General features: G+C 40.2%; 2 protein-coding genes across 2 annotated transcripts in view; both read right to left on the reverse strand.

Annotated features, from left to right (window-relative positions):
• Window positions 1-325: 325 nt before the first annotated feature.
• Window positions 326-7,528, reverse strand: LOC108666839 (cubilin). The gene is made up of 7 exons (XM_018153773.2): window positions 7,380-7,528; window positions 3,854-4,024; window positions 2,690-2,784; window positions 2,104-2,239; window positions 1,501-1,584; window positions 914-1,177; window positions 326-511 (listed from the first exon to the last, which is right to left on the reverse strand). The coding sequence occupies exons 1-7, from the start codon at window positions 7,449-7,451 to the stop codon at window positions 326-328; spliced, it is 1,008 nt and encodes a 335-aa protein (XP_018009262.1). The 5' UTR covers window positions 7,452-7,528.
• Window positions 7,529-17,205: 9,677 nt separating this feature from the next.
• Window positions 17,206-26,915, reverse strand: part of LOC108666840 (xanthine dehydrogenase/oxidase-like) — a 31,033-nt gene continuing 21,323 nt past the window's right edge. Inside the window, exons 19-29 of the mRNA XM_047879526.1 lie at window positions 26,195-26,345; window positions 24,913-25,050; window positions 24,720-24,880; window positions 23,576-23,753; window positions 21,504-21,632; window positions 20,430-20,557; window positions 19,963-20,080; window positions 19,616-19,790; window positions 19,230-19,309; window positions 18,469-18,711; window positions 17,206-17,740 (exon numbers count right to left, since the gene is read on the reverse strand). Coding sequence (XP_047735482.1) covers window positions 17,690-17,740; window positions 18,469-18,711; window positions 19,230-19,309; window positions 19,616-19,790; window positions 19,963-20,080; window positions 20,430-20,557; window positions 21,504-21,632; window positions 23,576-23,753; window positions 24,720-24,880; window positions 24,913-25,050; window positions 26,195-26,345 — 1,552 coding nt within the window. The 3' untranslated portion in view covers window positions 17,206-17,689. The remainder of the gene's footprint in view (window positions 17,741-18,468; window positions 18,712-19,229; window positions 19,310-19,615; window positions 19,791-19,962; window positions 20,081-20,429; window positions 20,558-21,503; window positions 21,633-23,575; window positions 23,754-24,719; window positions 24,881-24,912; window positions 25,051-26,194; window positions 26,346-26,915) is intronic.

Below are 26,915 nucleotides of genomic sequence, written 5' to 3' on the forward strand. Positions count from 1 at the left end.
GATTAAAATATACATAGATTTTTAATTTTTGCGCGATTGAAAAAATGTTGAAATTTACAAGAAATCAGGAAAAAATCTTCAAGTAGGGCACATATGCCATTTTTTAGACCATTATGACACGAGAGGGTTACAAAAGCTACCATTACAGGCGCTTGTTCAATGTTCATATCAAAAGTGTATTGTTTATCATTGGTTATATATCACGGAAAATAAATTTGCGATTGTCTATGCGGGGGTAGGAGTGGTAGTGTTTCTTCTTCGTTTAGTCCACAAAGTGTTATCCATTGAAGTGAAATATCCCAAGAGGAGTCGAAATTATAGGATATCAGCCAGTTGGAGGTGTGGTTGGAGTGGTGGTTGTTGTCGTTTGAGTGGTGGTTGTGGTCGTTGGAGTGGTGGTTGTTGTTGTCGTTGGAGTGGTGGTTGTTGTTGTCGTTGGAGTTGTGGTTGTTGTTGTGGACGTAGAAGTGCTTGTTCCAGTAGTACTTGGTGGCGGTGTCGTGGTTAGGCCCTGTAATCAGAGAAGAAAATGTTAGATTTTATGACGGTCTTCGTTCCGCAGGCAAAATAATCGATTTATGAAAAAACTGTAATTATCATTTCACCGTTTGAATGCTAATTCTAATATACAAATCGTATATTCACATCGAGAATTTCAATTCTTTTCCATTTTGGTAAACATTTTGACAGAAATTGATGTTTTATTCAATTAAGTCTCAAAAATTAGTTTCAAAGCTTTCTTTGGTTTGGTTTCTGGGGAATTAAAATTAAGTTTTTCATGTTGACAAAATCTGTAAAAAATTTACATTCCTCTCAACCATGTTGGATAAGTTGACATACAAACAGTGGATGACAAAAGTATCGTGATCCTGTGCAATTATCCCAGCGACAACGTTTAGATCTAACTACTCACTGGACATTCGACGCGGTAGTTCAACTTGAAGCCGTTGCCGCCATCTTTGCCGTTGAAGAGGATGTTAAGTTTGTTGCCGTCGGACTTTACTCGCTTTGGCAACGAACTTCCACACATGGACCGCAACTTGTTTTTCTTGTATAGTTTGTCCCCCAGTCTACTCACTCCTAAGTAATCCCCCTGGCACTTGCCGGAGCCGGATCCCCCAACTGTACCCACGTCGAAAGAGTCAAACTCCAGGATGATTTTGCAGCCCGTGGGCGCCTGCAATTAACCCATGTTCAAGTTATGAGATTAAAGGGGAAAGCATCTTAGGGTTCACGACACGAAATGTTAATAAATAAATATGCCTGAAACTCTTGTATAATTGGAAAAAATAAGAAAATAAATTAATACTGGAAAATCAAATCTTTAGATCATAAAAAAATATTCAAGGAGACTCTGATCGAAGAGCTATATAATTTTTATTTCATTTACGATTCACACATTTAAGCGATAGTAGAAAACGAGTTATATACGAGTGTAAAAATTCTTTCCTTTCCAATATTTATACATTCGTCTAATTTACTTCCTAAATTAGGACTCACGGTGAGCCACCATTCACAGAAGGTGTGAGGTTTGTAGTTCAGCTGGTGCAAGTGGCCTTCTTGGCCGGCTTGCAGATTGCAGATCTGCCAGTGACAAATGAGTCTCTTGATTAGAATAATGCAATAATATACATCCTAATTACTCTTGTCTTAGGATGTGAAGTTTATTTTGTGATTACTTTCATATTTTGCTTATATAAAATAGAGTGCAAATTTTTATATGATTGACATTTCTCATCAAAATAATTAAATACAGAAATGTTTTTCTGATGATGGCTCCTAGACGTCATAGTGTGCGTTGCAAATTTAATAGTAGGAAACAAGTGAACACGTTTATTCCAAAACTCGAAATTTCCCGGTGAATTGAAAATTTTATTTTTAATTTTAGCCAATTTTTTTGGATATTTGATATGAGAAAATTCATTACGTAAATATTTAGGCATGAACTTGAGACGAGAACCGCATATTATTCTTCAAGTCCTAACCGTTTACATGAAGGAAGTCTCCGAGACACGAAATGAATTAAGATGTTATACTCAAAATCAACAGCAGTAAGCCGAAGAGCAGCGGGTTGTAATATAATAACAAAAAATCTACACTCACATGTTGACAGTCGTTTTTCTTCGCCGTGATTTTTAAGTCAAAGCCTTTTCCAGAATTTTTCACCGATGATCGAAACTTGATATCCGTTCCTGATGATGGCGAGTAGATGTCCATTCCCAAATCAGCAGAGGTCAACCTAGAAAATTCACGCGTCAAAACGAACTTGCAATGACCTCTTAATATTCAGTCATCGATAGACTTATAATTAGCAGCTAACTGGTGGAAAAGAAGTATGAAAGTCGACATCTATAAAACCTGAAAGAGTAACTATTACGAAAGAACAAACCTATGAAACTATCGACTTTTTACAAATTATATTGTTCACCGTACTGTGCGTGAAATACTAGCACTCGAGTTTAAATTCACAAATATAGTTATACAAATATTATTTGTAGCGAAATCAACTGACATGGCACTTACTTGGATCACGGATGTAACGAATGAATTTAGGTTATTGCAGAAGTCACTAACTGAGTAATCTATTCCACAGTCGCAGCAGCGATCTCTCTCTCAGTATACGATATAAGCCAAATTACTTCCAGTCAACATTATTTACCATTTACTAATAAATTATAACTCGTTATACCACTGCTTATGTTTGAACGGCTTGATGAGGGTGATGCGGTCCTTCTCCTGCACGTCGATCGCCATGGGGTGGATAACAAGGTAGCGGGGACCAGCCTGGGACAAAATAAGAAGAAATGCACCAATCTCTATCAGAGAGTTTGGAAGTTCACCAAAACTTGCTGGGCTGTACGAGATTTTTATATTTTTCTCGAATTAGTTAGTGTCCATGATCAGAGCCCTTATTGAGAAGCGAAAAATTATCTTGCCAATATTTTAAATCAATTTATGCATGTTAAATGAATATCAAATTAATCTAGGATTTTATTGAATATTGAGTTGAATGGAGAGAACAATAACAGTATATATGCGCAGCATGATGAAACTCGGTTCAATATTTAGAATGGCACAGAATCTTTGGTATGAAGTATTGTAAACCGTCATGCACAACTTATATTAATCGGGATGTTAGCAGGGCAAGATTTTATCGAAACTTCCTAGACATCGGTTTACCCTCTCTTTGCCAGATCACATTAATGTCCTATGATGTGTTTTCTGGTATGCCATCATAAGCCGTCACTCAAGAGGGAAGAGAAGGCAAAGCTCATTCGAGCTACGGTTTTCGGTTGATTGGTTCCAACACGCATCACCGTATCAACAATTTTGTGCAACTCCAGCAATATTTTTTACTGCATAAACGCTCTACTGATCAATATTTCAATATAACCCGGTTTGCTCATTCATCCTTGATGCCTCAATAGGACCATATAGAGTTCTCTTTGAACCCTTCGGTAAATACTTTATTGGGTTAGAATAAGTACGGTTGAAGTAACAATAAGTTTGCATTAAAATAGCAGCAGCTGACATATCCAACCCTTGCAATTTCACGTTTCAGTATTCGAAGCATCAGTTTACGAGGCATTTATTTATCATAAGCGTCCGAAAAAGTGTCTCAGGACTGGTGAGCAACTAAAACTAAAACGATAGTGAACTTAATGGAGGAAACTGAAGTCGTTGACAATTTGCCTATCATATAAATGGAGGACACGACACGCATTTGGCTCGTCTTTCATTGCCTGGAAACCGTAATAACGACCCGACCCTTATTTAAAATGCAAGTACTTTTTTGTAATGGTTCTGAAGACGTTTTATATAGTGATGCGCAAGGATTAATGACAAGGCTCACCGTCGATATCTTTGCGTCACATTTGATTTTGTTGGGGTAGTCATTAGGGTAGTTGGGGCTTTTCAGGTGGTAGGTTTCCTCGTCGATTTTCTGGGCGGTGCAAGGAGCTTCTCCTTCGATCAGGAAGCCGACGGATCCCTGGTAGGGGACACAGTGACTACCAATAGCCTCCTGTTATCAGAAAGAAATGCCTACGATGAAACCACGTGATGTTTTCTTCTTCTTGTACATCATTTATTCATCGAAAGCATAAGCATTTGGAAACTTGGTCATGAACAAATGAGATTCTCATGGCATATATAATAAAAATACATTACGTTAGAATTCGGAGGAATATTAGAAAACAGTTTGAAAAGTCACCCTTAATTGAATTCAAGAAAAAAATTTTCGGACGTTGCTAACTGCTTTGTTCTAGACAAGTAAGAGGTCATGTCCATAGATCCAGGCCTGTAAATAATGTAAGAAGTAAACACATGCATCAAAGTGAATGTGCACAAAAAGATTTAAAATGTTTTTACATGAACTCGGATTCTGTTTTGAACAAAAAAGTGAGCTGTTAACTGTGATCGAAAACGAGCGCATAGACATTATTTGTATTACAGAAACGCTCCCTAAAAATCACGGGGGAAAATTGTACCTGTATTGTAGCATGACTTTCAATAGGTCACACACGTTGATCGTTGGTGATTTTAAACATCCAGAGCAGGACTGGACAGATGGATCCTCTCCAAGGGATGAGAATAACCCAGCATCCTTGTTCATGGAGTCAGTAAGAGACTCCTTCCTAGTCCAGCACGTTACCAAGCCAACCCATTATAGAAGTAAACAGTCTCCCAATATTCTAGACCTGGTGTTTACCAGTGATGAATCAATGTTGGATGAGCTTCGTCACGAGGCTCCATTGGGCAAAAGTCATCGCCAATCATTGTTTTTCAGCCTTAAGTGCTGTACAGAAAACACGCCTCGAAAGCGTGAGCGTTTGAATTTTGCGAAATGCAACTATGATAAACTCCGTGAAGCAGTGAAATCAGTGAATATTTCGAAGTGTGTTAAGGACATTAATGTAGCTGAGTCATGGTCATTTATCAAGGACACGATTAAGTCTGCAGTTGATGCGTGTGTACCTAAAATTAATCATGATGGAGCCAAAAAATCAGTGGATGAACAGTACAGTTCTAGCTAAGCTGAAAACCAAGAAGGAACATCTTTACCGTTATTTTCAGACTCTAGCGATGCTGACTATAACCGATACGCAAGAGCTCGAAATCAAGCTAAAGAAAGCTGTTGCAACGCTGTAAAGACCCTCGAAAAAAATATTGCTAAAAATGCAAAAAATCCAAAAGCCTTCTTTTTGTACGCTAGCTCGAAGTGCAATATAAAGGACGGTATTTCTGATTTGGAAGTAGATCAAGTAGATATCATCAGAGTAGATATCCTCTGATGAGGGTAAGGCTAAAGTTCTTAACAAGATTTCAGTAGCGTATTCAGTGAAGAGGACTTGAACAGTATTCGAGCTATTGAGGAGCGCCCAGTCGGCTCAAAATTAACAAGTTTTGAAATACAAGTAGAAGAGGTTCTCAAGCGCCTTATCGCTGTAAATCCAAATAAGTCATGTGGACCGAACGACTTCCACCCCAGATTACTCTAAGAGTTAGCAACTGTCACAACCGGCCCTTTGACGTCATTTTTCCGAAAAACTTAACTTTGAACGAAGGGATCTTGCCGGCTGACTGGAAAAAGCGCAAGTGACACCATTGTTCAAAAAAGGTGACAAAAGCTGCCCGGGCAACTATCGCCCTGTCAGTTTGACAAGTGTCGTTTGCAAGGTAATGGAATCTGTTGTGAGGGAGCGATTGCCAGATCAATTGACTGCTAATAAACTCCTATCAGGCTGTCAACATGGCTTTATTGCCGATAGATTCTGCACCACTAACCTCTTGTCTACTCTGAACGAATGGACCCGCCTGTTGGTCGAAAGTGAGCCAGTAGATGCAGGGTACCTCGATTTTGCCAAGGCATTTGACAGTGTCCCACATTAGCAGCTGTTGCGTAAATTTAAGTCTTTGGGAGTTGAGAGTAATATGCTCAATTGGATCAGAGATTTTTTAGGGGCGACTAACTTTAGACTGACGAATTTTAGGGCGACGACAACGCGTCAGTATTAATGGGTCCGTATGAGACTGGGCTTCAGTGCGCTTCGGCGTGCCACAAGGAAGCATTCTCGGGCCTGTTTTATTCGTTGCGTTTATAAACGATCTGCAAGAAGCTGTGTCTAGCGTGTTATCGATGTATGCTGACGACACAAAAATTTATAATACAGCGAAGAATACATCGCAATAAGTATAGTTGCAAGGTGATCTTATCAGGCTGGTTGAGTGGGCTGATAAGTGGCAGCTTCGTTTTAACGCTGACAAATGTAAAGTAATCCACCTAGGCAAGAATTATGAACTGCAAGATTACAGTATGAGAAGACACTGTTGCAACGACAGAGGGATGATGTCGAAGTCGACAATGGAAAAAGATTCCGGAGTTAATATCGACAATGAGTTGAAATTTTCTAAGCATATTTAAGGTCAAGTTAATAAAGCCAATAAAAGTCTTGGACTGATCAGACGCTCTTTCGAGTTCCTAGATGTGGAAGCGATGAAGCAGTTGTTTGTTACTGTCGTGCGCCCGAACCTAGAGTTTGGAGACGTCATGTGGTCACCGAAACTTGAAAAGGAAAAAAAATTAATAGAGAGTGTCCAAAGACATGCAGCAAGGATGATTCCGGGCTTGAAAGGCAAGTCCTATGAGGAAAGAATAAAGATTATGAAGCTTCCGAGCCTCAGTTATCGACGTCTGCGTGGGGACCTCATTGAAGCTTACAAGTATACTCATGGCTTATACAAGGTCCCAGAAGGATTACTAGAATTTGAAACAAGAACCAACACCAGGGGCCTCGGCTATAAACTAAAAAACTGCGTTGTAACACATCCATGGGACAACATTTCTTCTCGCTTCGAGTTACCGACAGTAATTAACGTTCAGAGTACCAAGATTGGAGCAGAGAGGCGCGGGTTCGATTCCAGCTCTGTTTGATAGTTTCTAGTCAGAATCGGCAAGGAGGCCGGGTGGTTAAGCACAGCAGAATAAGAGCAGTGAGTTACGCGTTCGAGACCGTAACAAGCTGTGCATGTTCTGCGATATTAAGAATCGGCGACAGGCCTACGGCCTTCTAAACGCTGAAACCACTATTATGTGGAATAGCCTCCCTGATAGCATCGTTGACGTTCAGAGTATGAACGCCTTCAAGAACAGACTAGACGAGCTATGCAGGAGCAAATGTTCAGTCTTAAAATGCCTAGCAACTTACGGACCAGGCACAATAAGTCCAGCAGCTGTCTCAATCAATCGTCAGTCATGGAAAGATCGGGTTCCAAAGGCCGAATCCCTTGCAAATCAAGTCACGAAAAGTACAAGAACCGGCAACAGGCTATGGGCCTATTTCTCCAGTGCCGACATTTCTATTCTATTCTTAACTGGCCTGTGTGCAGAGCAGCAGCATCAGATGAAGACTCCCGAACAGCAGCAGCGCGATGCCGGTAAGTGACCGCATCTTGCGTCCGCTTGAAGAAGTCCTAGCTGGATAGATTTTTGCAAGGCCTGTGCGTCGGAACTGCAAGAATATTAGAGATTATGAAAATTTTAAGAACAACGTAAAAAGAAATGTTGCAGGAATCTTATAGAACATGATTCATTGTAGATAATGGCTCGGAAAGATCCATGGGCTCGTAAATAAAATTAGAAATGGAAGCAGCGTTTGCCAGAAAGGGCATAGAAGTACAAATAGATTGCATGCTGGCACAGAGTAAATAGCGCGTCATGAAAACGAACATATTCAACATGTGAATTTCTCTCTTCGGGTTAAAAGTGCCGTTAAATAAATCAATTCGAGATATTGTGAAGATTTTACTGTTCATAAATTATTCAGCCTTAGGACAGCATTTATTTGTACTTAGTAATTACCATTGAACAATAGACAAAACAATTATGCTACTTGTTCTTCTTACATAAATTGCAATTGAGTTAATTAACTGTATTATACAAATTGCTGCACGCTGTTGAATAAATTAACCACAGTCAATAGGGTATTTGAGATGTCACTTGCGATGAGTATTTGAAATAGTCAGCGAGTCATTCAGTCCAAGATATTATAAATTCTTTTGAGAGCTCCTATTTGGGTACGCAGTGAATAAGCGATTCTTACGAATCGACAATTGATGCAGTAAACATACACGCGCCGGACAGTCCGTATGGTAGAAGACGTTGTCATGACACAAGTGTGGGCGAACTTGTTCTCTGTGTCTTCTCATACCATAGTTAAAAGAGATACATACGTAAGTAAGATTAAGGAATAAATTAATCAATTTAAAATCAATTCATTAGTTTTTAAACTGATAAGGTTGAAAAGGAGAATGTCGACTTTGCAAATCGAGAATTATTTCGAAGTAAATTTCGACAGTTGCTTATGTTGATGCAATGCGTAATGTACTTCTATGTTTACTGGTTGTTTTTCTTGCCGTTTACAAAATTATTCCTAACTAAGCCTCAAAATCAGTAATATTCTAGTAATAAGAACTTGACACGAGCGATCTAACACAAGTTGGAATATTTTTTGGTAGCAAGTGCCGACCATAGCCATGATTTCCCTCTGAACTAAATTTAGATGGTATAGACCGAGCGAAAGTTTTATACTCATTGAAATATTCCGTACCGAGTTTCATAATTTATCTAAGAAATTTCTCTTGCAGGGTGGTTGTATGGCCATTCATAGGCCACATAATTCCCTAACACCAGGGGATTCACGTCACGTTACGTCCAGTTCGTCGTAACGTTTTCCTCCGTCACGTTACGACCAGACTCTGGTTGGACACGATCCACTCAGCCTATAGTCAATATGCATTGAATCAACGATTCTTGTCCAGCATTGAAAATTTATGTCTATATCATGTTAAAAATGTATTAACTTTTATTACAACATTTGAAGTCATTATAAATCTTTTCTTCACCACTCAACCGGGCAGAAAGAACGAATGCCCATAAAGAGGTTACCGATTTCACGTGGGCACAAATGAAACGTGTGGTTCTACTTTTCCATAATTTACGTAGAAAAAACTAGTCATTCCTTTACACAAATGTGAGGAAGAACACAAATCTGTAGGAGGAACCGGAGTTTACTTATGAAAAGTTACGTTTACTAGTATAACAAAACACCGCCGCGAAGTTGAAATGATTACAGCTAGCGTGTCGACTTTGGAGGCATTAGTTTTGGTTTTAAACACAAGGGCTAAAGAGTCACGCTTTGGTCCGGCTCTAAATTACCTTGCGTTGGAGAGAGGAGGAATGAACACAAAGGAACTTTTCGTAATATACTGGTGATCTTCAGGCGATGTACAATATTCTCTATATGCAAGATCGCACAGGTACGAGACCTAATTGATACACTGCCGATAACGACAAAAATTAGACAGCAAGTGATACGGGTACGAGCCGCACCGAGATGCCAACAACCAGTCGGCTACTATGGGTAAGTTGAGTAATCTAGTAACGCAACCATAATAGATTTATTTATAATACTGTTCAAAAATCCACAGGACATAATGCTTGCGACCCGCACATATGATGCAAAGCTCGTGAGGTGTAAAAACCATTCCCGCAGATTTATCACAGCAAATGACCAATTATCTAGTAACTTTGCTAAAAGTGGGCGCTCAATGGACTTGTGTCTATTTTTTTGTAACGTGATGTATTATAACACGTAGCAACGTTCATGTACTAATGAACATGATGAGCGATCAAAGTCAGAAACTAACTTTATTAAGTCGGTTGGACGCATGTGTACCGCTGTGCAATGACCAGCAACGCGTTTACCTTGGTGGGCATTGGTCACGCTCACCGAAGAAACGTTTCCTGCCGATGTAATTCAGTTGCGTATTGATGAAGAACTGCAGAATTTCAAAGCAAAAAGGCCACTGATCATCGTAACGAGAGTCAATAAATTAATCCTCTGAGGTCAGATTTAAAGTTAGAATGGAGAAATTCATTACTAACTCTGACGCCATTCTCAATAATGAACTTCCTGCTGCTGTTACAGCTATTGTTAAAGAACTGACGAGTTCTAAAGTAAAAAAGCCAGTAACTCATAGCAGACACAGATGTTAATCTAGAGTTATTCAGCAGTAACTCTGTCGCTGTTCCTAATAATGAATGTCCAGCTGTAATTAAAAGAGATTATACACTAATCTTGTAAAATTAAAATACTGTTGTCTCCCATTTGGGTTCTATGTTCGCTCAATAACTATAAACTACTAGACGACATCAATTAAATTGCTTGACAAACGCGATAACTACGTACGTCATGTACGTGTACTAATTATCTAGCTCATTGTAAATATTAATGGTGCACGTTGAAGATTTGTTTTTAGAGACGAGCTACGATGTTTAAGTTTTTGAAGTTGGCATGGCTTAAAAACATTGGTTGGAATTATCGAACGGGCTGATTTTGAATTAGTTTACGTCTAGGCAAGTGTCTATGTAAATTGGGCGACGAGAACGCATTAAGTAGATGTAACTTAAGTTATCTCCTCAACTAGTGCTTCCTTTAATTGCGCTAGTTATTGCTCATAAATACAGCTTATAATGACCATTGCGAATGTTCATTTTATATATTGATCACACAAGCGAATTCTTGATTTTCTTGAATGCGATATCTTGACGCTGATCTCATATAAATTCATCTCATACAATATTATTCGTCAAACGTTCGTAAACGTGAACATTAACACGTGAATAACGGTAACATTAAGAGCGAAGCAAACGCTAAACGCTTTTTGCTGTACCACAGGTCATTTACCTTTGGTAACGTGTGAGTGAACGTCAGCAATATATGTACGTAAACGATGCACGTACATCAAAAATGACTGCTTCACGGCTGTAAGCATGCTACGTTTTCAACGACCCGGTTAACCTCAGCATGGCTGTGAGAAAGATCAACTCGAGGATACTTGAATAGCTCCTATATCAAATGCTTTACTTGCACTGATTCAATGCAACCGTTCTTGCCGAGCAGAGTCATAATATAGTAGTTATGTATTTCAGGACATTATTTAACGTATTGAACAGCATTTCATTGATAGGAAAGCGGTCGTATTAGCTCTGATCAATGTTAAAACACGGTCATTGTGCAATAATATATCTAAAAATTTCTAACCGAGTAAATCAAGTTATCATCCATTTATGTTTTGTTAATTATTGCACGTGTCGCAATTCATTGAATGCAATAAGGTATAATGACGTTTCAAGACAAAAGACTGAAAAATATGAATTATTCTGAAAAATTAACGACATATATGAATGAACCGCCTGACTGCTGCATGCAAATACGCCTGCAACATCTGACATGTCAATAAGACTGTCATTAAGCTCAAATATCATCGCGAAATTACTCACGATACTAAATTACAAGGTAAAGCATAATACAAATCATACAGTCGAAATATGGCATATTTGATCAAAGTCAATTTGACGATGGTTTTTGATCGATGATTCACAAAATTACTGTTACATGGTGAATGCAATTGCGTGGATGATGATTGCATGAACGATTACGGGGGTGACGAGCTGTTGGATGAAAATCGATGCTTCGGCAGAGCATTCGTGCTTACGCGACTCGAGGACATCCAATTATTGACATTAATTAATAACCTGCGTGCGTTGACTGATGCAAAGCAATGTCTTGGGAGGAGGCTCATTGCTGGGTATGAGGGTGACAAAATGAGATTGAGTTAAAATCACGACTCAGGACTCAGTAGCAATCGTTTTCAAATAGTGACAAGCCTAAATTTAAATCAAATTAACTGAAAAACTTCCTAGTAAGAGGTAATATACTCTACCATAAAATAAATGTTCTACGAGACGTCTCGTCAGACATTCATACAACGATTTGCGTCCCAGACTATTCCTTGCGTGATATGATAAAAACAATTGGCCCTTGTATATGGACCATAATAGTCGTGAGAATATCCAATAAAAGGTTTGAATTAAAACTTTTCTCTTTCGAACTACAGCAAGCGAACACTTAATTGTGTGAACTATTGTGAATGTTGCATTAACACTTCGCAAAAATATTTTTGCAACTTTTGCTTGCCAAAGCAATCTAACATCTGATAATGCGACAGAATTTTATAACGATTTCATTTAGAGCTTAAATGAGCTTTCAACAATCAGTAGCACATGCATTTATATTTTGGCATCGTTTTCATCTGATACAGTCTTAGAGGGTACTTTCCCTCCATTCCTTGCTTCCACACCTTCAGTCCAAAGTCTTTCACTCGTATATTTATTTCTCTTTTCCACTCTTTTTCATCCCACTCTATCCCAACCGCACCCCGTACTTTCACCACCCATGCGTCCTTTGGCCTATAGCAGGTTCATATGGCGCACCCATGCTTCATGTATACCATACTTACGTACCAATGCACGACATCTACGTGCCCATTTGCTCACCTTTATTTTCAACATATACATCTTTCGTGCCCAACGTTCATCATTTCTTCGCTCCAGTCTCACTTTATACCTCAAAACTGATCTCATTCGTTTCTCTTTAAATGTACTCCATCCAATGTCTCCTCTCAGGGCTTCCACCGCAGTCCACGTGGGGGCTCCTAGTGCCAATCTCGCCACTCTATTCTGTACCAATCCCAATTTATCTAGCTCACCATCACTATATGCTATCACATCCAATCTATTCATAATACTAGGACCTGCCACGCTCTTCTACACTTCCCTCAATACTTCACACTTACTCGCTCCCTCTTTTGCTGCACTTCCAAGTATACCCAACCTTTGGTTCGCCTTACTTAAATTCACGGCCTTTGTTCTCTGACATCTCTCCTGGTAAACACACATCCCTAAGTACTTTACGTATTTGTCCTAAAAATCTCATTCCCTCCCAACATCCACACTCTGCATATGGCTCAGGTGAGGCAGGGTGGCCCAGTGGTTACAGTTCAGAGTACAAAGATTGGCGCAGAGAGGTGCGGGTTCGATCCCAGCTCTGTGCGCCAGTTTCTGGTCAGAATCGGCAAGGAGGCCGGGCGGTTTAGCACTGCAGAACACTGCAGAATTGTAGCAGTGAGTTGCGAGGTCGAGACCGCAAAATACTGTCAATGTTCTGCGATGTTAAGAATCGGCGACGGGCCTACGGCCCAATAAACGCTGAAGCCGCTATTTTTATATTATTATGTCCGCAACCAATTCCATCACAACAAGTAATTGGCTCATCTCCGCACTGAATCGCACATTGGAATCACTCCCATACTCAGTCACAAAGTTCAGCATACTTTAGTTCTTCGCTATTTTCACTCATAATCGCAGCATCATCAGCATACAGAAGCATTTTTAACCTTGCGCCGCCCACACGCACACCATTCCATCCATCCATTCTCTCCAACCTCGTAGCCATCTCTTCTGAGTAAAGGTTGAAGAGAAGCGGAGACAGAACACATCCTTGTTGTACGCCTCTACTGCTCCTCACCCAGTCCGTCTCTACATCTCCGAGTCTATGTTTTGCTCTAGTATTCACATGCTGTACATACTTCTCACAATATAAGAACTTATATTATCAGTCTGCTTATATCGCAAGTTCACAAGGAATTCAAAAGCAAAGAAAACGCCAAGAAAATTCACCATATCGATATTGAAAACGTTTCGGAGTCCAGCTCCATCATCAGTTCAACTAAACTAAAAATGAATAAAATCATTTTATAAGTCAAAATCCAAAGACAGACATAAAACCTAAACAAAACCTAACATTATATCGAAATAAACAGTACTAGATTGGAACAACTTATTACTAGGGGTACGACAAGAACATAAAAGCCTAGCGATTCACGATATCCAGATTATATGAACTAAACGCATTATTGAGACACGGATTTCGTTTGAAGATATATAGAGACTCCAATATTCTCAAATCCGAGCAGCCAGAAGTGGAACCGTATATCCTGAAATCACTCTCAGATACAGCCACGTCGCTCTGTTCAGCATGGAGACGCACGGAAGAATGAGGAGGCTTGGCGAGAGGCAAGTTAGAACGATAGGCCTGCCACGGTGTTCAGAAACCCAGATGTAGAAGTTACGCGACGTCATTCCAACGTATGCAGATGCACAGCGTGCACAACTAAACTCATAGACCAGGTTTGATCGCATCCGAGCAGGAATAGCGTCCATATACCTGAAGAAAGAACGAATTTCGATATTATTTACCAGCAAAACATGCATATTTATATTCGGGAAATATTTCAAACACAATATCTTTAGTTCTCTGGACATAATTTCAGACGCACCATCAAAATCGGGCAATGCGCAATAAATAATTTTCTTACTATCGCATTCAGTCACAATTTCGGAAAATTTGTTAGATAAGAAGCGTTTGATTTTACTAAACACAAAGCACGATGGAAAACTATTATGCTGCAATATATTACGAATGAAATCGAATTCCAAATGCATATCATGGAAGGTAGAACATACCCTATAGCCGTAGTATATCAATGTTTGAAGACTATTCAATTTTAAACGAAACGAGCAGAAGCTAAAGAAGGTCAAACCCAAGCCGGTAAATGTCATTTTTCGATATACGGGAGTCTGAAAACGACCGCCCGATTTTGTGATTTTGCAATCGAGAAACGATAAGCAATTGTTGGATTCGAATTCCATGGTGAATATTATTGAATTCATTTTTAGTTAAGTCGAACTGATAATGGAGCTGGACTCCGAAACGTTTTCAATATCGATATGGTGAATTTATTTTCTAGGAGTTTTCTTTGCTTTTAAATTCCTTGTACTGCTCACAAGCCACACACATTTTTCACTCATTCCAATTTTTCCCAGTGTTTGACACGAAAATTCTCGATCCACCCGGTCATACGCTTTTTCTATGTCTAGAAAAGCCGAACACAGTTTTTCCATCTCTTTTCATTCTCCCAATCAGTTCATTCACAACAAATATATGATCATCTGCTTTTCTGTCACATCTAAAGCTATTTTCTCTTCACCGAGCAATCCTCGTATGTTAGGGCCCGGCCCACGGGCGGAGATCCAGTATCGTCGTATTAGAGTGTAGTTGTCCCGCTCTCGTGATTCGAGAATAGACATGCAATGAGAATGTTTTGGTCACATGATGCTGTGTTAACACATTAGCATTTCTTGCTGATCGGTGTTTTGCTTACGCTAATTTTCTTGATTGAATCAAGTCAGACTTGATCGAACATACAGTATGTTCTTTACCGATTTGAATATCATTAATTAAGAGAAGTACTCTAATCCTTGATAAAGTTGTAAACTTTACTTAAACTTCGTGCAATCAAATAGGTATACTACAAAATGATTACTTCTAATAAACGATGTAAGTTCCATAGACTACCTACGTGAAAAATCAATTAAACTCGTTGCATTGTAAAATCGAAAAAAGTCTATTGTGACTCATTCAAATGCAACAGTATAATTTATTAAAGAACCAATTGTAACAATTCATCAACATTGCATTATTGTAACAGTAATTTTACTTTACAATATAGAACTGTACAATTCGTTTTTCTTTACAATAGTTCGATATTGTTAATTATTATACTGCCAATTGTGTATGACAATTTACCATGTGAATGTTCGAATCTGTACTAAAAAGTACGGAGTTTTTACAAGCATCCAACAACATCAGCTGTCCTGTGTATCAAGCGACTGGTACTCCTGAGCCCTAATGGCGAGAGCTTTGCGACACACTCGAATTGGTGCAAATGGATCATTCTTTGTAACGTTTGAGTTGCACAGAACTTACTTACATGATCTCGATCGCAGAATGTACGGTAAGTCATGCTCGAGAACACGTCCTCGAGTGTGGTTTGGCCCAAAAGGTAATTGTAACATTGGTTACATGCCTCTAGCAACGCTATAGTGACACTTATGGGAATCTGTTAGGTCAATGATCAACGTTCCTAAACGTTTCACAAATTTGAAATATACATGGAGTAAAAAGGGGTCTCTAGCACCGATGGTAAGAGAATAATCGTGTGTCATGCTCGTTACCTGGGATTTAGCATTTGTGTTTGCCTCAGCGACGTCAGTCACACTGTAGTAGCCAAAAGTTACTCATTCCGACTTCTTCTAATTTAATGGAATATACCACTGATCCTGTATCCCTTCTGTCAAGTTATCAACGTAAGTTGAGAAAATCACGACATTGTTGTGCCGACACGGGAGCATTTGTTTCCAAAGGGGAAGGGGACGACTTCGCTAAAAGGATCTATAAAGAGGAGAATTAATAATAAGGATATGTACTTACGATCCATGTGCGCGTCACGAATATTTCATCCTCATAACTCAACTGTACTAGTAGAAATATTGTTTCTCTAGAACTCAGAATCGGATACTGAATCCGACTAAAAGTTTCATTTGTATGTACTGTACTAATCTTTTTCTCTTTCAGCACAACAAATAATTTACGCAACAATGTTCCTCGAATTATTTTTGATCATCTAACGGTACGAAAAATTCAATGATCTATATGCATGATATATAATTACAATTTTGTATTTTATATTATATCTTAATTGAATTTCATATATATCTTATTTAGTACTAAGGTTCACCTTGTAAACCGTCCTGATGTTATTAATTGAAACTTTTAATGGCTGAATTAGCCTAAAATCATAACGTAACGTAACGTAACATTTAAAAAGTTCAATATTTTTCGTAAATTATCCGCCTCAGGTTAAATTGATTTAGGATTGGGTTATTAACTTTGTTACTAATATTAGAATTCTAATATCTTTCTTCTGCCGAGTGAACCAACGAAAGCCATAAAAAGAAAGAAGTATGAGAAGAGGCAGCACAGCGCCGAACTTTTGACGATAGAATTAAGTTCATAAATTTGCTTCAATGCTTGTTGGCACATATTAGTGAATATAATTCCTCTAATTTAGTCGCTCATGTTTAACGTAACGTTATGTCTTGCTCATAAATTGAAACTAATGACTTATAAATCATCATTGATGTTGATAACAAATTCGTTGATACCCTACGTAATAGATCTTGCTACTAACTATGTAGTAAAGCGAGGACGCTTTATCTTCTAAGGGGGGACGTGTCAGAGCATCATCACCCATGACGTCATTAGTCTCTCTTACGTCACCTTCTGTGATGTCACTGTGGTGGGTCTCGCTCTTTATAAGCTCTTCAAGCTGACCACAAGTCAGTCATAAGCAAAGCTTCGTAGCTGTAGTTAGTGTAGTCCGTTCGCAGCTTTCATCAGACGCGTGCACTGCGTCTATCCTATCGACTCCGGCACTCGCTACCAACTCGCAGTGTCGTAAACTCCGCCTTCTTAACTACTAGTATAAAACCTCATCGTATGATCTTATCCTGTAATCCTACCTATTAATAATTACTACTGAGGAAGTGCCCGTCTCATCATTTATTCCTGCGATATTGGTTATTTGGATAATTAATAGAAACCCAGACCTCCGGGAAAGAATACTATGTTAATTAGCGATGCAATTTAATTACTATACCAAGCTAAACATCAGGTTGTCACTGAACTACGTAAGGAAGCAAAGCGATAGGTTACTTATCAATCACAAACTCAATTCTGTGTTTACACTTTTACGATAAAACAAGAGCACCAAGCCTTGGCTAGCATCAACAACCAAGAAATTTCCTGATCCTTCGGAGCATAACTATATGCTGGGCAGGCTGCGTTATTCATCCAGATCAGTGTGACAGACCGAGCAGTTTGCCTCAGACTGTCACATCCCATGGAGTGAAGGTCCCAGGCACCGGCGCAGGGATCTGAGGAGCAGACAAGGCATAGCTGTGAGACAATGTACAGCTTTAGACTACGTATGAAAAAAAAATACTTGCATGCAGGCTCTGAGATTGTGTATGTATATGAGAGTATGCTACTTTTAGGCAATCATAAAATTGTTTTTTTTAGGAAATCAGTACCCATCACAATGATTTGATTAAGAGACCAAGCTTCAAAAAACTATGTTAATCAATCCGGTTCGATACAAATTTTTAAAGATTGAAATTTTTTGGATGTGTTAGCGACAGTTCTTCATAACCGTAAGTTTACTGCTGGAATGCTTTCGTTCTCATAATAAACAAGTTCTTGATGATAGTAAGTTTTACATTTGTGAGTGTTGAGTACAGTTCTTCATAACAGTACGCTTGATCTTCGTGGAAATTGTGATCTGTTTGTTCGCACAAGCTTGAGTATCTTTTAAACAACGGTTTGTTGTTTGTAGAATTACGGACGCGTCGTTTTTTAAAAGCAACCAAATATTTTAAATGAGGATTTGGGGAACAACTGAAATTGTAAAATAATAATTGTAAATGATAAATAAAAGAAATAAGTGAATGCAAATTCTATTGACGGTGGTCCTACGAAAGTGAGCTCAACTCACTGTGATTGTCATTATGAAATGATGTACAGGGTAAGTATCAGGAAAAATCTTGCGATTATTAACATTATGTTGCAGAAGGAAAATATGAGTTTCAATCTGTGGGTAACTGACGAGGCTGGTGATGCGGTCGTTGCAAGCCATGCGGATGCGCTCAGCCGTAGCCGGAGAGTCCAGGCGGAAGAGGCGAGCTGAGGACCCCACAGTTTTCGTCTGTCGAGGCTCGCCTGCTGTTACAATTGCCGCCTCTTCGTCACCGTAGTGCTGGAAGCGTTCGTCTTCACGTGCTGCGGCCACGGCGTCTTTGATGGCAAAGAAAATCGAAGACGCAAGGAACAGCGGTGGCTCGCCGATGGCCTGAAAAAAATCAACATTTGAATGATTGAGATGGTCTTGAGGTTTTAGACACAGATTTTTAGATTTGAGTGAAGATTTGAACTTTGTGTGATAAGTGAGGACCAGGGTGATGAGTGATAAGTGGTTGACGAGTGAAGGTGACTGGGTGACGAATAATGGTGACAAGATGATTAGCAGTGATGTCAGCAATGACTATGAGAAATGCGATAATTACTGGGTTATGATAAGTAGTGATTAAATTCGAGAGTTTAAGACTTTCTCGCCTAAAGGAATGAAAACAAAACTTGAGCCACTGAAATACGGGTGAATCTTTTTTGGTTGCCGGTATTTTCATTTTGTTGCAAGCATTGTAGGCGGAGCAGACTAGAAGGGTGTAAATGGTTAGGTAGTGGTGCGACTTTGCACCTAAGAGGCCCGGTCTATTTACTCAGAATTTGTCGAGTCTGTTATTACAGATACCGCTGGCGAACTTCGGCGGAATCTTACCTGCATAAAGGGAACTGAAGGCGTGGACATACCTTGGAGGAGTACACAGCTTTGGGGTTTCCAGCTTCCCTTAGCAGTGTCACGTTCATCTCGCACGGGATGTCTTGTACGCCTGACGATCGAACATAAAAACATAATTAGTCCCGGATGAAATATAAAAAGATTATTTAATAACTAATTATACATATGTATTTGTTGAGTTAATACAGTCTTTTGGGCTCAGTCTCAAAGTTAAGCAAGAAAAATCTAGTAAAATTAATAATACGCAAGACGACACGAAGGACCGAAATTTTGGTGTAATGGATATTAGGGGAAGCAGAGAGACAATGATAAGCGTAGGTTTAACTTAGGAAACAGCTAGACAATCAAGGTTCAGTTACGTTGAGAGAGCCATAAAATACGGAGAAGTGCAATGTACCAGGAAGTTTATAGGCCCCTGGCCCAGTAGTGAGGAGGGCCCCTCTGGGTGAGAATCGCAGTTCCTCAAGGGTAAAGAGGCCCTGTCCTTGCACGAGGGCCCCTTCGATCTGACCGATATCCACCGCAGGATTAAGCGACTTCCCCACATCCATCACGATGTCAGTTCGCAGCACCTGGGGCGAGCTCCCATTAAAACGACGCATTTGTCATCAAAATCCTTTAAGGAAATAATAATCTTCAAGAGAGCATGGCTGTACAAGGGTCGCCCAGTGGTTCATGTGTTAATTATCATCATGAAAACTCGAGGTGCACTGAAATTTCAAGAACAAAAAGAATCTATCGTACCGTGTGGTCTCCTGTGAGGCAGTCGATTTCCACTTCAGAGACTGCGGCACCGAAGCTGAAGTAGCTGAACGGCGTCCCTTCCTGCGTGTCGAAGTTGAAGCCACTCACCCCAGGAGTGCTGGGGGCAAAGAAACTAATTAAAAACATGGTATCCTATGCTTGGTTTTTCTCGGAATATCGTGCTCAAGCGGAATTATTTCATAAATTTTGATCGGTAAAATGTACGGTTTATAAAGCTTTTAACATGTATTCTTAATTTTTTTTGCTCAGAAGATAATCTTTCATTAAATCAGAAGATTTTTTACATTCAAGTATTACAGAAAATCATATTATATTACGAGAAAGAGACTCAAACATATAACGTGGCATTAAAACGATCTTGCCAGTAGGTAGCACGAGCGCGAGGCTGCAAGTAATTTCTTTACGGGCGAAAAGTCCTACCCTCTTGCGGCCTTTGTGTCACTCACGCATAGAAACCAGTAGCGGACAGCTGGACGCGGTCGAGGTAAGCAGCCATGATCCAGCTGTCCCAGCCGGCGTCTGGGTTCTTCTGGCGGTACGGGGCCAAACGGTTCCACAGCTCAGTGCACGCTCGCTGCACGTCAAGAAGCACAATTTCAACTTTGAACAGTCTGAAATAAAATTGATGACAAATAATCATAAGAAAATATATTTTTTAATAAAAGGTATCGAGACATTTTACCACAGAAATTTTCGTATCACTATAACAGAAATTTAGACGTGGGTGATTACGACATTGGTCTGAGTTCCGATGGGGATTGTGGGCCTTTGCGTTATTCAACGGCCCGAACGCTCGTTGGTCGTGTCAAGAATATATATTAAGATTGAAATCGTCCTTCCCTAGATTAGTTTGAGCCGAGGAGTTTATGCAAAGACAAAACAACCGCATTTAGAGTTAGGAGTGGCAGTTTTGCCGGCATCACGAAACTAACGATAACCCTTACACCGCTGTTTATGGTGCTTGTGGAGTGTAGATGCATGATAATTACAGTTTAATGTGACATGTTAACCGGTGTTGATGCCTAACTACCACTTACCAAGACGGCCTCCCCGTTGAGGTTTTCTTGTGACATGTTAACCGTTGTTGATGCCTAACTACCACTTACCAAGACGGCTTCCCCGTTGAGGTCAGAAGAGGCTGAGGCGGCGGTGGGAGAGATGCCTAACTACCACTTACCAAGACGGCCTTCCCGTTGAGGTTTTCTTGTGACATGTTAACCGGTGTTGATGCCTAACTACCACTTACCATGACGGCCTCACCGTTGAGGTTTTCTTGTAACACGTTAGCCGTTATTGATGCCCAACTACCACTTAACAAGACGGCCTCCCCGTTGAGGTTTTCTGGTGACATGTTAACCGGTGTTGATGCCTAACTACAACTTACCAAGACGCCCTCCCCTTGAGGTTTTCTTGTAACACGTTAGCCGTTACTGATGCCCAACTACCACTTACCAAGACGCCCTCCCCTTTAGGTTTTCTTGTAACACGTTAGCCGTTATTGATGCCCAACTACCACTTACCAAGACGGCCTCCCCGTTGAGGTCAGAAGAGGCTGAGGCGGCGGTGGGAGAGGCGTTGGGGACCTTATCGGTGGCGGTGTCCGCGATGTGAATCTTGGCGGCCGGGATGCGAAGCGCTCGCGATGCCACCTCATCAAATTACGAGTCACATTCATAAATTTGATTAGAAAAAAATTGCATTACCAACCCCGGGCAAAAGGAAGGGCAGACTTTACACAATTCAGCTACACAGACTTTTCCATTCAGCTTCATAAAAAAAATAATTGGAAGAATGATTGCTTAAAAATTTTAAGCAGTGAATATAAATCGTTTTTGAACCGGAAATTCCTTTATTTGTCGGTAAATAGTAAAATTGTAATAAAGAAACAAAACGATATTTGGTTTAGGGAATATGCTCTGTTGTGAAACGAGATGAAATAAACTATTCAAAGGAACTAGTTCAAACAATCCTGTGATTGCTAGAAACCATCTCTTGTTTGGCCGTATCAATACAACACAGACCGCGTCACCATGAACTATTGAAGTCATAGGAGATAAATTTATTTAAATTAACACGTACGGTAATACGATATCGAATCTACGCAAGCTGCCTTTAGTACAAAGCAACATGCGCAGACAAATATACAAGTTAGGTGCACATTCAATCTGTTGAGCTATTTTCAATTAAAAAAAGTTAATCAGGAACATAAATAAATTCACTGAATACTCAGTGTATAGGTCCATAAATCTCTTCATTGCTCATGGATCGATTTGGGTGATACCGAAAATAAGGAATTGTTCCTGTTTATAAAATTTTCATATTTATTTGCTGGGATCAGCTAGCAGAGAACTTTTAAATGGCCAAACTGTTTTTGGGTAGTGAATGTGAATGCCGTACGTTTTCATTGTTATTACACTAGCCATTTACCAGGGTTGCCAGATGGAGCCAAGAGAAAAAGGTCAATTTGACTCACAAAAAAGGCCCAAAAAGGCCCCATTTGGAATTAATAGAAATTTTTTAAATTTAAGGTAGAGAGTTTGGGCTCAGTTTTGCTATTTTGCTAACAAAATAGATAGTTAAATGGTAGGCGAAATAAGTGATGTGTGGCGGGGAGCGCAGCCGTGCACTACCAATTTTGTGCACCAATAAGCCCTGAATCGAACGCCTTGGATATCTCCCGACATCCACCAATCAGCCGTGAACCACTCGGCTTTGTCTTCCTTCGGCCTCGCATAGAACCTGCCGTGCACCACCAGGCCGCGGATGGCGAAGTTTTTGACATGTTGGCATTGACGGTAGAATATTTATACTCGGAAGATGAAAAAATTTAAACTCATTTCTGCGGTATAGAGATGATGTGGTATATATAGCAAGACTAATATAAATATTAAGGCAATCCTATAAATTTATCACAACTTTTGAATGCGCAGAAAAATAATATATTGCCTATCATTACTTGCATAGGAAATAAAGTTTATTTGTTCAAAGTGATATCTTGAAGTGACTCACGGTTACACCAGAAGGCTGAATATATCGAGAAGCTGTGCTGTAACCTCAAAAAATAGTGCTAAATGTACTGCTCTTTAGTAGTGAAAACTATACTCGATTATACGCTCTGTCAGCTCTGCCGTCCATGGTTCTTAATTAATACGAGTCGGCAATTGGATATAGTCCCATGGTTCAACCAAAGTGTTACCCAGATTAGGCGGCACTCGCTAGTGTTGCCACCTAAACCGAAGTGTTGACACAGTTTCGTGTCAAAATTTGAGTGTACTCGTCTTCGGCAAAACTGAATTTGGATGCACTCGTCTTGGGTAAAATTGAAGGACCAAATTATCATAAAATGCCGAGTGTTACATTTTGAATAAAAAAGGCCCAAAACGGACAAAAAGGCCAAATGAAATTTTTCAGGCCAATGCATTTAAAAAAAAGGCCACATTTGCGAAATTTGGCCTGAAAAAGGCCCATCTGGCAACACTGCCATTTACCATCAATTAATAATAGTGCACATAGAAACATTAAAACCAATTGTCTTATACATAGTTAAAACATGTCGCTAAAGTTTTTAATTTGGGAAGAATTATACACCAACTTGAATCATTTTGGTGTGCAGCCCTTGGCCCATCTCTGTACCCCCGTGGGTGAGTAGAACTGAGCCGTCCTTGTAAACCATCACGAGAGCCCCAGCCTGGTTGAGGGCCAAGGGAATGAAAGCGATTCCGTACTTGACGGGCACAACGGCGAGGCCTCGCTTCTTGTGAACGTGGGTTCTGGGGAACAAAAAACAAGCCTGTGTCCCCTCATTAATTCCACAACACCTTCATCGGAACTGATAGTATTCGGAATTTTCACTCCACATGCAAGCAATCTCGTTAGAAACTAGTTTTTGGTGAGAAATGTGTACATATAGCAATGAGACAGATAGACTGCGGGATAAACATCACGACGGAGTGCTGCATATTAGACAAAGGGTTGCTCTAGACCTCGACTGTGGCATCGAACATACTACCGCTATCTGTTACCGAAGCCCGGGTATAAAACACTCGAATGGTTAAGCATACCAGGACTGCGGCATAAAAAAACATTCACACTTTAACATACCGCGGCTGGGGCTTGAAATTACGGTGGTTATCTGAAATCAAAACTTCGGGATATAACTCATGGTTATTTGACACAATGACTGTGACATCAAATTTGAACAAGACTCGGCGCTCATCGGGGAAATTTCTGAAATTATGAGGCGAATCTCATGAATGACTTCGACTACCTGAACTTTATGACCACTTTCCAAACGCTGCATGGAAAATCAAACATAAGGTGCAAATGAGATTCCAATTGTAACTTACAAACTTCGGGGATTCATTTCAAATTCATCACAGCAGGTTCGGGTAATCAAATATGTTCACTTTGACACGCGAATGAAACGGCTGCTAAAATGATGAATAAATATAATAAATAAAAACAGATGCGTCTAAAAGCGATGGCGTATAAAAAAATTAAGTCGAAAGTTGAGGTCTTGAATTGCAGAAAATTGCAGAAATAACTATTTGTATAAACTTGATAATGCTCCTTAAATCTAGAGAATGAGTGCATGTGAAAAGATAAATGTGAGTGAAAGATATACATAAAGTTGAAGGCAGCTACGAATAAAACGAAAAAAATTAATGTAGAAATTCTCACGAAATATTTTAATCCTAGAATAATTTTCAGGGAAGGGTCTACAGCTGCACGTGTACCTGTTGAACTGCTGCGCCTCCTCCCTCCTGCGCGCGTACTGCGCCTGCAGCTGCACGTGTACCTGTTGAACTGCTGCGCTTCCTCCCTCCTGCGCGCGTACTGCGCCTGCAGCTGCACGTGTACCTGTTGAACTGCTGCGCCTCCTCCTCCTGCGCGCGTACTGCGCCTGCAGCTGCACGTGTACCTGTTGAACTGCTGCGCTTCCTCCCTCCTGCGCGCGTACTGTGCCTGCAGCTGCACGTCGCGCCAGCAACGCGCCACAGTGCAGTTCTCAATCAGCTGGCGGAAGTGCGTGCGGTCGCCATCTTTGTACAGGTTGCGCTCCCGTACCTGAATTTGAAATTTATATCACGCATTACGATGGAGGCGAATTAAATGAAGACTGATGCTTCAGGTTCAGCTCATTATTATTAATTGGTTTGTTTCTTTAATATTTTTTTTGCATTCATTTTCTTGTCATTCCAATAATTCGACTGGAACCCATTATAGTGCCACTTGGTCGCACCGAATGATGTCTTGACAATTATTTCTCCCAACCCTTCACAAACCACGGATTCTTCCACACTTTTCCACGATATTCATAAACAAATTATCAATTAAACGTTTAAGAGATCATTAATTATGCCAGGAGGTAGTATTTGGGTCGCAACCTAATAATTCTATATATTTTACTCGATCCACCTTTGCTCGCAGGGATCAGAGACTTAGGTGACAGATAAATAAAGACGCCCTAAATGTTAGGCTAATTTTGATACGGGGAGGTAGTGTAGCGGGATAACTACGCTCCATACACAAAGTTACTGGGCTCTGCAAGCGGGCCCTAACGTACGAGAATGAATCAAAATCTGAATCAGCAAATTTTCAAAGGCCACAAGATATATTTAAGTTTCATGGCGGACCCGCATCCACGACATTGGACTATCACTAAATGCACATAGGTTTATAAATACAGACATTATATGGACATTATATACAGATATTTACAGTCATTAAAAAGTGTGGTAAGTCAGGCAAAGGTAGGCTGCCTGCTAGCAATCCGCCGCTTCCCGAGAAAACTACCTACGAATACTTTTTCTCTTCAGTCTTTGTTATGAGGTGCGGCGGCTGAAGAAAACTAATAGCGAGGCCAAGGCTGGCCCGCTGCAGTAGGTAACCAAGTAATTACTGATCGAGGTAAGGGATACGGCCAACACCTGCTGCCCCTAGCCTACGCAATCCCACTACTGTAGACCAGCTGCCAACTGTCTCTTTGTTAACGTGCCCAGTCAAGTTTCTCAGTTCACTAAAAAAACGTTACCGAATTATCATTCGAAATACCTACCATCATTCACAATAAATACTGATGTGAGCCACCTGTTGAAGATTTGAACAAAAAGATCTTGTGAGACTTTAATATTGCAATGCATACAGAGAATTATCTCAAGTTTTATGGAGTAATAAGCAACTGGAAATTGATTTATGAATAATAATTCACCAGTTCCTCCGGCAAGCACAGGTAGGCGGCCACGGCAACCATGATATCCTCCCTGACCAGCATGGCCTGGGGGGCGCCGAAGCCCCTGAAGGCGGTGTTCGAAGGCAGGTTTGTGAGGCACACGTACCCGGTGACCCGCGTGTTGGGACAGCTGCGGTGAACCAAGTGTGCTTCTGTAGCGTTTATTACTCGCAACAATCCAAGTTCATTGAGTTTGAAGCCATTTTTATTAATAGTCAAGAAAACAAATCAATTATTTGATGTCAGTGCGCTTCGATGGCAGCGGTCTAAACGTGCACCGTATTGATCAATACTCAAAAGGTAACACTTTCTAAAATTGACACGTGCTGCACCTGCAACACGGACAGGAGGTACATGAGGAGGCACATTCAAACACCAGTTGATGCCACTCATTTCCACCACCGCCACTCGCACCAGGATTTTCGCTCCTATTACCAGTAGGCAAAGACAATCATACCTGTTGGTGACGCCAATAATACAAGACGGCGCCACAAGCTAGTGAGCATCGCTTGTCCTAGCAGTAAGCGACACCCATGATATCAGTAAGCTTCAGCCCAGTGAGTATAAACGCAACAATGGACTCCACAAAGCAAAATCCTGAGTTTTGTCATGAGCGACTCACCCACCATCTTCTTCATCATCACCAACGTCACCTCACCATCATATTATTCTTCTTAAAAAATAAAAATAATAAGAAAGC

Source organism: Hyalella azteca, unplaced genomic scaffold (assembly GCF_000764305.2).
Source record: "Hyalella azteca isolate HAZT.00-mixed unplaced genomic scaffold, Hazt_2.0.2 contig3278, whole genome shotgun sequence".
Taxonomy (NCBI): domain Eukaryota; kingdom Metazoa; phylum Arthropoda; class Malacostraca; order Amphipoda; family Hyalellidae; genus Hyalella; species Hyalella azteca.

What these genes read in the sequence shown, in the direction of transcription:
- LOC108666839 (XM_018153773.2), bottom strand. Translation starts at nt 7,451, where the DNA reads ATGCGGTCACTTACCGGCATCGCGCTGCTGCTGTTCGGGAGTCTTCAT. An exon ending in GTGACGCAAAGATATCGACG is followed by an intron (nt 2,785 to 3,853) that starts GTGAGCCTTGTC and finishes ATTTTGTCCCAG; the next exon opens with GCTGGTCCCCGCTACCTTGT. An exon ending in CCGTTCAAACATAAGCAGTG is followed by an intron (nt 2,240 to 2,689) that starts GTATAACGAGTT and finishes TGAATTTTCTAG; the next exon opens with GTTGACCTCTGCTGATTTGG.